At 43.0% G+C, this 9,677-nt stretch overlaps 1 protein-coding gene across 1 annotated transcript in view; it reads left to right on the top strand.

Annotated features, from left to right (window-relative positions):
• Positions 1-8,033, top strand: part of LOC111861508 (esterase FE4) — a 41,116-nt gene extending 33,083 nt beyond the window's left edge. Inside the window, exons 8-11 of the mRNA XM_023846152.2 lie at positions 3,531-3,703; positions 5,296-5,443; positions 6,564-6,696; positions 7,528-8,033. Coding sequence (XP_023701920.2) covers positions 3,531-3,703; positions 5,296-5,443; positions 6,564-6,696; positions 7,528-7,702 — 629 coding nt within the window. The 3' untranslated portion in view covers positions 7,703-8,033. The remainder of the gene's footprint in view (positions 1-3,530; positions 3,704-5,295; positions 5,444-6,563; positions 6,697-7,527) is intronic.
• The last annotated feature ends 1,644 nt before the right edge of the window (positions 8,034-9,677 follow it).

Genomic DNA, 9,677 nt, shown 5'->3' with positions numbered 1-9,677 from the left:
CTGGGCGACGAAAACCATGAACAGCTGGTGGAGGCTAGAGTTCAAGCTCTGCTGGAAACCGTAGACGAGAACCCTCCTCAAAGGATCAGACCATGTGACGTACAGAAATTAATAAAATCTCTTAAACTAAAAAAGGTCTGTGGAATTGATGGCATCCCAAATGAATGCCTCAGGCACCTTCCAAGGCGACCACTGGTTCATCTAACCCATTCATTTAATTATTGTTTTATGCTCTCTCATTTTCCAAGTACATGGAAGGAAGCAAAAGTAATAACTTTACCCAAACCCGCTAAAGACCCGAAATTCCCTCAAAATTTACGTCCAATCAGCCCCCTGTCCACGACAGGAAAACTATTCGAAAAGCCTTTGATACCACGTGGCACTCAGGATTGCGGTATAAGTTATCAAAATTGGAATTCTCGAACAGTTTGACCAAACTCATTGGGTCCTTTCTTTCTAAACGTAAATTCAGGGTCTCGGTTGAAGGCGAAATGTCAACGCCAAGGGAAATGTAAACATGGTTGCCACAACGTTCTGTCCTTTCCCTACTCTTTTCAATTTGTATGTAAATGATGCCCCCCAAACACATGGTGTTCACCTGGCCCTCTTTGCGGACGACACCTGTCTATATGCGACAGATCGCAAGGAGGGTTTTATTGTTAGAAAACTCCAGCGCGGTCTCACCTCAATGGAGACATGGTGTGAGCGCTGGAATATAAAAATTAATGAAGATAAGACTCGGGGGGTCTACTTCTATTGTGGTCGTCGACCGCCTGAATCTTGTCTTACTCTAAATGGAAGAAAAATTCCGTTTGTAAGTAGTGCAAAATATCTAGGTGTAATCTTAGATAAGAGAGTGACATGGAGATTACACATAGAAATGATCGAAGCCAAGGCCTTCAGAACATTCATTAGAGTATATTCCCTATTCAAAAGTGAGCGATTAATCGCTCACATTAAACTGACCCTCCACAAAGCTCTTATTAGATCCGTAATGACTTATGCTAGTCCCACCTGGGAGTTTGAGGCAGACACCCATCTAGTGAAATTGCAGCGCCTACAAAACAAGGTTCTGCGCACCATTGGCAATTTTCCGAGGCGCACACCGGTCCGCGATTTGCACATGGCATTCAAAATCCCGTACGGATATGACTATATAACAAAATTATGCAGGCAACAAGCAGAAGTCATACAAAATCATGAGAATGAGAATATTCGCAACATCGGACAAGGCGAAGCCCACCACAGAAAGTATAAGAGGCTTAATCTTGGCGGCGGTCAAGCATACGACCGTTCAAGTGACTAGACTGCCGTGGTAGCGAATACTGCTAGAAATAGGGCATAATCTGCTGTACTGAGCCTGGACTGACAGAGGCCTTGTATATATTGTACATAAAAGTAAGAAATAAGTGTGTATTGTAAATTTATGTAAATACAGACAGTGGACATATTAATACAGACTAACTGACAAATGACAGACCCGACCTCTCGTCAGAGACGGCGTCCCACATAGACAAGACACTAACTTTCATTCAAAAAGAAATATCTTGCCATGAGCCCCAGCTGGGGCTCGACACCAAGACAGACAGACTGACTGACGGTCAGTTGTAACATTACCCTGACTCTGACTCTGGCTGTGACTGGCAATGCGATATTCACTAAGGAGTGAGTGTTGTCTAAAAGACCGGTGGAAAGAGCGTGCTATGTGGGATGTCCCCACAAAAGATTTAAACAGGTCTCAAATGTTGCTTTGTGGCATTTCTTTCGAAAAATAAATACGCAAAATTTCGGATTTCAGAAGACTGGCGTGGAACAGAGTGGTATCCATATATATCACTCATGGAGCTGAGCCCTTTTTGAGAAGCTGCCAATTCTGCAGCTACTCAAGAATTTCCCAGCATTTCATGGAACCCGAAGAATCAGTACCGTGTTCACAAGAGACCTCCACTGGTCCCTATCATGAGCCAGGTCAATTCAATCCATACCATCCCATCCTATATCTCTAAATCCATTTTAATATTGTCCACCCACCTAAGCTTTGGTCTTCCCTGTGGTCTCTTTCCTTCTGGCTTTCCCATCAATATCCTATACGCATTCTTCATCCCCCCATTCGTGCTACATGCCCTGCTCAAGAACCAAGAATAGATTTATTGTCCACTCACAGATCATAATTATACGTACAAATAACTGTAATAGTATTGCTAATTTCCACATTACAATTCACAGAACACTAAGTCTCCTCAGTCTGTTTCCACTAGTATCTACTTGGTAACAACTCTTCACTAGAAGTTTTCTGGTAACGAATCTTAGCAATGGAGATTCTTCAACTTCCGTTGCCCGCTGGTTAACACTCCACAGCTAAACCTTCAACTGAACTCCTGTAGCGTCAATTGTCTTCAAGATAACCCCTCGGCAGTGACCCCATGAAAACATTTTCTTCTGTTGTCAAGAATGCATGTTTATTGATGTTATGGCGTGAAGGGGGGGAGCGTGGAAGTACCTCCACCGCTTCCGCCGCTGTACCTCTCTTAAGCCGCCGCTACACCTATCTTCTGCCGTGATGACAGAGGGCGGGGAAATATCCCGCTCTGTCACACCGTTTAGTATGCTGCCACCATCTTGTTATTTCAAGAAATCTCGTAAACTTATCATAGTTTGCGTCCCTGTCCTCGCTTAACTCGTAATTCGCCGGAGCGTTGGGAGGTCCTGGAGTCGTCAAGGAAGAGGGTAACACTTAAGGAAATGTTGGGTTGAATTAAACTCTTACATATTCCTATCCTATTCTATTTACCTACGTCGTTATATACACTATACACACACTGTGCCGACGTTTGTCGGTTGTATTACACTGGATAATGAACCTGCAGTCATCGTTGGTTCTACCTCCTGTCACCCTACTGGCGGGTATTCTACGCCTTGGGACCACCGATGAACCTAATCAATCTAGCCTATCTTTCCCTGTGGTTTTAAACTTTAAAATTATCACTGTTACACTTAATGTTCATGGCTATATGAAGATGGTTTCACTTACTTGAGATGAGGAAGAAGATGCTCGTCATCAGCAACCAGCGCACACTCACGGCCATCGCTCTCTCGGCGATAGCCTCCCCTGAACTCTAAGTTACTTAATATCAATCAAAAGTCTAAAGGCAAAAGGGTTTTTGATTANGTTTCATCATGGCTGTTTCTTAATCTTACAGTCTAGCTACTATTATTCCGATTTTTCCCCAAAAACTATATCTACATGTACGTAACCTTAGCGGTATTACAATTGATATGGATATTTATGGATATATTTATATATCTATATATATATATTTATGGATTTATGGATATATGCGAACCACATAGAAAACACCTCTTGCGACACCGGTTCCAATGTTCTGTGCGTGTACTTCGACAGTTGCCTAGAAATGTGTCTACATGTCACAATACATTCCTTCGTCCCCACCGCAGCTCTCATCTGTTCCTGTTCCCACTTGAACGCTGAGCTACTCAACAACAGTTACTGCTTTCTTTCTGCGTTACAGTTTTATTCGGACCAGATGAATCGAAGGTCAAGCTGGAGGAAAATTCTGTGATAACAATGCTACTTGAGAATCCCGAGGACAAGTCACTCGTCAAGAAGGTCGCCCAGAAGGCCCAGAAGTTCTACTTCGGAGACAAACGGATTACTTATGCACCTGATTCTGGTATAACTGATGTAAGTGTTTTTGGTCTTCGTGCACATATGACATACCGTGGTTGTAGAGCAGATTGACTTCAGTATAATGTCTTATGTGGGTAACAAATTTGCTGTCATCAACACAAATTGAGAGTTCTTGGGAACAAAGTGCTGAAGAGAATATTTGAAATCAAAGGGATGAAGAAACAGACGGATGGAAAATATGAATAATGAGGAGTTTCATAAGATGTATTACTTGTCAATATAATTTCATGAATTAAGTGTACGGAAAATAGATAGGTGGAACATGTAGCATGAACGAGGGAGATGAGGAAACGAGCAACATTCCATTGTAAACCTGAACGGAAGAGACTATTTCAGTGAAATCGGCCTACGTAGCAGTAAAATGTTTTATAAGGGGGTTGCAACGATGTGTACTGGATTAAACTGCTTCAAGATACAATCAACTGGCCTTCTTTTATATAAGGGCCGATCAGCTATGGGGTTATACTAAAATTTCTTGAGCAACCTAAACAAAACTAGCCCCTCAAGCCCAGGCAGTCGCATAGGGATTGGTATACTTAATTTAAATTTAAAGAATAAAACAAATACAATTATAATATCTGCAGATAATTCAGTTGTGGTATATTTTCTGTACTGGAAGCGAAACTGAGATACTTCAAGTAAGATCTTAACCACAAACATACACATATGTCACATTGGAACAGTAATATATTGGGTCTGGGGTATATATTAATTAACGGTACAGTTTCACTGTCAACAAATTCTCTCAGGAGGTGGGTGTGTATACTGTTCCAGCTGAGAAACTGTAAACACATTCTCTTGGGAGGTGTGTGTGTGTATGCTTTTCTAGCTGAGAAACTGTCAAAACACTCTTGGGAGGTGTGTGTGTATACTGTTCCAGCTGAGAAACTGTCAACATATTCTCTCGGGAGGTGTGTGTATACTGTTCCAGCTGAGAAACTGTCAACATATTCACTTGGGAGGAGTGTGTGTATACTCTTCCAGCTAAAAATCTGTCAACATATTCTCTCGGGAGGTGTGTGTATACTGTTCCAGCTGAGAAACTGTCAACATATTCACTTGGGAGGAGTGTGTGTATACTCTTCCAGCTAAAAATCTGTCAACATATTCTCTCGGGAGGTGTGTGTATACTGTTCCAGCTGAGAAACTGTCAACATATTCTCACAGGAAGAGTTTGTGTGTATACTGTTCCAGCTGAGAAACTGTCAACACATTCTCTTGGGAGGAATGTGTGTATACTGTTCCGGCTGATAAACTGTCAACACATTCTCTCGGGAGGTGTGTGTGTGTGTGTGTATACTGTTCCAGCTGAGAAACTGTCAACACATTCTCTTGGGAGGAGTGTGTGTAAGAGTATACTGTTCCAGCTAAAAATCTGTCAACATATTCTCTCGGGAGGTGTGTGTATACTGTTCCAGCTGAGAAACTGTCAAACCATTCTCTTGGGAGGTTTGTGTGTATACTATTCCAGCTGAGAAATTGTCAACATATTCTCTCGGGAGGAGTGTGTGTATACTGTTCCAGCTGAGATACTATCAACACTTTCTCTCAGGAGACATATGTTAAGATGAATTCTTCTGTTGCAGATGATTACGGATTTATTTTTCTTGGTCGGGACGAACTCAGCAGCCAGACTCCACTCTAAGAGAGGGGAGCAAGTCTATTATTACTTATTTGACTATCGCGGAAAAAACAGTTTCAGTACCGTGGGAATGAATTCGACCGCTAATTATGGTGAGTGCTTACAGTATGTGAAACTGCAAACATTTGCAACAACTCAGAGCCGATGCAAGTAAATTTCATGGGGTGATAAAGGATGGCCGGCGCGTAAGGCCGACAAATTTACCGCTGATTGTCTAAAGAAACTATGGTAGCCTCGACGTCTCACAACGCTATGGGCCTTCAGGCCCTGTTGCAGGGATAGCTTTACCTTCCTTTACCTTTACCGTAACCGATTCGTTTCAGAGAATAGGAGCGGCGTAGGTTGCATGCACCACATTACTTCACGCACTGTACCTGATCTTGAAACGTACTCTTTCTTCCATGCCGTGGTATTGCTCAGGATAATTCAGTTAGCAGAGAGAATGGCTATGGGTTGGATGAAAAAATTTGAGCCTCGACGTCTCACAACCGTATGTTCTCCCATGGCTTGACTCCGGGAAGGTGCAGAAATGTTACTCTTTTACTGTTAATGACTTTCTGCACTTAGACCACCGGCCAATATGCTAAAAGAAAACATTCCATTTCGGGGATTGGATCTGCTCCCTTCCTCAGGTTTCTACTCAGCTGGATCCGTTAGGAGGATCCAATCTCAGTCAATAGACACGTGGTGCCAGCAACAAACTTCAATTAGCATAGAGACTAGGCTACGGGATAGACGACCAAGGAATCAGGGTTCGCTTCTCGGTGGAGATACGAGATTTGGCTGTTATCCATAATGTTCAGACTCTAGTCCAGCGGGTTCCAGGAGCTGTTTCCCCGAGGGTTAATACGGCCACTCACCTCCATCTAGTGCCTGTGGAGCTATACCTCCATCCCACGTAATGCATAATTACAATATTCATCCCACTTCAATGCCCTTGTGGAACGTCCGTTGGAGGACGGAGACAAGAGACGAGGAGTTAATAATAAGATGCGTGTGAGGGACATAGGCTGCTTCAGAGTCGTGACGTCATGAGGAGTTAATGTTAGGACGCGTGTGAGGGACTGTGCGCTGAAGTGGCTGACGTCATGAGAATGTGGCTCCAGCACTTCCGTAAGCCCCTCGCCTCGGCTCTTGCTGGCCCATTTATGTTCTTGTTATGAAATCTGCTTACTGGGCATGGGTCGGCACTGAGTTTACTTTGAATTTCAGGCCCTGTTCATCTGGACGACGTGCTGTATCTGTTCCCTCAGGATGTCATATTTCGCAATTCTAAACTGACAGCAGAGGACGAACGCATGGTGGAGACGATGACAGCGCTGTGGACAAACTTCGCTCGCAGTGGGTACGTCTTGTGCAGTGGAGACGGAACCTGCACGCAGAACCCTTCTTACTAGTTGCTAAAGGCTCCTCCCAAACGTCGGTTCGCTGTTAATGGACCACACGGCCTTATGTTCCAGAACCAATTAACTTTTAAATTAAGATGAGGAACTTAGTCGTCTGAAAGTTGCTTCAGTTAATATAAAGTAATAGTGATAAAACGGCGATCACAGTGGTCGCGCGGTGTAAGGCACGAATTGCCTTCGCTCGCTCGAACATAGGGGTCGCAGGTTCGAATTCCACTCGAGGCATGGATGTCTGTGCGTTTGTGCTGTTCTATGTTTAGGTAGAGATCTTGCGACGGATTGATCGCCCGTCCAAGGACCGACTCTGTGTAGATTAAGAAACTGAAAAAGCGACCAAGGTCCATAAAGGCTGTAGAGCCATACAAGTAGTGCTGAATCACAAGTTAAGCAGCGATGGCCGCGCCATAGCTCAAGCGGTTAGTCGCTGGCTTTCCACCGCGTCGACCCGGGTTCGATCCCGGGTCTTACCAAGTGGGAGTTGTGGTGGACAAAGTGGCGCTGGGGCAGGTTTTCTCCGAGTACTTCGGTTTCCCCTGCCAATCTTCATTGCACCAATTGCTCCACAATCACCCTCTCCTATCATCTGGGGCTGGCACAATAGGTCAGAAGTGGCCCAGTACAAGGGTCTTAGTCCCACGCCACTAGCAATAAATCAAATAATAAGTACCGATAAATTAGGAAACAGTCCCCGCTTACATAGCGTCAGCGTCAAGAAGTGATATCATGAGAAGAATGCTATAACGTTGTAAATTTGTGTTTGTGTCTAACAGGGAACCTGCGCCCACATGGAAACCCGTTTCTTCGCCTGAAGTGCTCGATTACGTTCGGATCGCTCATGATGGTTTGCACCATGGCCAAGGGCTTTTGAAAGAGCGCAGTGAATTCTGGGAAACCTTGCCTCTCAGAACCAGATACTCAGTGGCTGTGGGCAAGGATGAACTGTAGCGGCAGTCGTGCTATGTCTGCTCTTCAAGTCAGTTATTCGTGTTCAAAGGCGTTACCGTCGGGAATATGGAGAACAAGCATCTGGAAGACAGTCCATCAAGCGAAGTCCCAAGTTGAATGTGTATTGCGCCCTTTCTCGTCATGAGGTGACGGGACAAATCTTCTTTCAAGACCATGAACTGTGCAACTGATGTAGATTTACTTGAAATATTTGCAGCCTTACAGATTCCACACCATCAACCAAATGTCTTCTTCCAACACGACTGTTCCCCTCGACATTGAGGACTTACAGTGAAATATTCTGTGAATAAAACTTTCGAAAACAAATGAATTGGTTGGGACGGATCAATCCCTTCGCCCCTCGTTTCCCCGATATAACCTATTTGCATTTTTTCTTTTGGGAATGAGTAAAGGATCAGACATTCCATCCTAAGGTTGGCAGTGTTGTTCAACTTATTGCACGAATCAACAATGCAGTTGCTGGAAAACACGCAGCATGAAATGGACATTCTGCGAGCTATTCAGACCTGTTGAACTTGACATGTTCTTTCAAGCGAAGCAAACCAAGTATCTCCATTTCATATACTCTGTGTTTTGCGTGCACTTGAAATGTGGTGCATAAATTGTGGCCACTCTCTATATATCCACTCACTCATACCTTTACATGCCGTGGTGCCTAATTAAACACATCTTTGTATTTGTCGTTTATAACTTAGCCACGATGTCACGATACTACAAAAAATGCGCTACCGGCATTGTCATCACAAAGACCAGAAATTAATGAAAATTAACGATGATGCAGTAAGCCCGTGACGCGTTCATAAGCCTATACAGGGAAACTTTTCCAAGAAGGATATGTTTGGATTAGACGGAAAATTTTCGACATCGGAATTTTTCTTAAGAATCCGGAAGTACGGAATTAATGTTAATGTAAGGCTATCTGAATTGGAAACACGAATATTAACAAAATTTCGTACTAACAGCAATACTTGCATTAATCTAAATACAGGGTAAAAATGTAAAACAGTTGTCGGTAAAGTTGTCAGGTTTAAGCACCGGCCGCCCTTTACTCCGCAATAAGAGTCCTGGTGTTCATTTCTGTTAGAGGCTGAGTCGACCCCAGGGCCATAGTGCGGCTGGAAGGATTAGGTCAATTGAAAAATCCAATCACTTCATCGGGAATCGTACCCAATACCTTCTGGCTTGTAGCATAGTGCCTCAACCAAATACGCTACAGCGTGCCCATTTAATTCACTTATCCATATAAAATACATGTTTCGACAAAATTTGGTACGTAGTGACTATCTTCGCCGACAAGCGGCGGTCGCTCGGTCCGTATAGTTCGCTTGCGGACTAAAGCCACGGAGTTTTATTTTTGTTTTGTGAATTCTTTAAAATTCGAAGACAGTGTAACAGTTGGATTGCTTCTGCTGCAAATAAATTATTTTTGAGATGTATCTTTTTCCGTATTAGTCATAAGTAGGGACCGGATTTTTATGCCCTAATAATCCCTTAAATATGTATGCATTAATGAATGAAAAACTTCCGAAATATGCACTAAAATATGCACATCAAAATTTATACCAAATATTAAAATTGATTTTACATTATTCTAAGACCAACAAATCAGTATTCAAGTTCATTTTATGTAATCACTGAATGATTCACTTGCAATAAAAAGTTATACTTGAATACAAATCATGCAACAAAGCCAGCACATTTCATTACAAATTTAAAAAAACCAATGGTACTCACATTTAGCTCTCCGAACTTCCAACTTCTCTTCAGTTGCAGTTCACAATTACTACATGTTTTAGGTTTTCCATAGTTAGTCGCCTCCTATTGTCTAGTAAGATGTCCTTATAGCTGGAAAAACTTCTTTCCACCTCACAGGAACTTAGGGACGCATGTACAAAAGCCGCTATTTGCTCCACTGTTAGTGATTTTTTACTTGGTAGTTCAGTACGTTTACCGG

Source organism: Cryptotermes secundus, unplaced genomic scaffold, assembly GCF_002891405.2.
Source record: "Cryptotermes secundus unplaced genomic scaffold, Csec_1.0 scaffold959, whole genome shotgun sequence".
Lineage (NCBI taxonomy): Eukaryota > Metazoa > Arthropoda > Insecta > Blattodea > Kalotermitidae > Cryptotermes > Cryptotermes secundus.
This window is presented reverse-complemented; position numbering and strand designations above follow the sequence as displayed.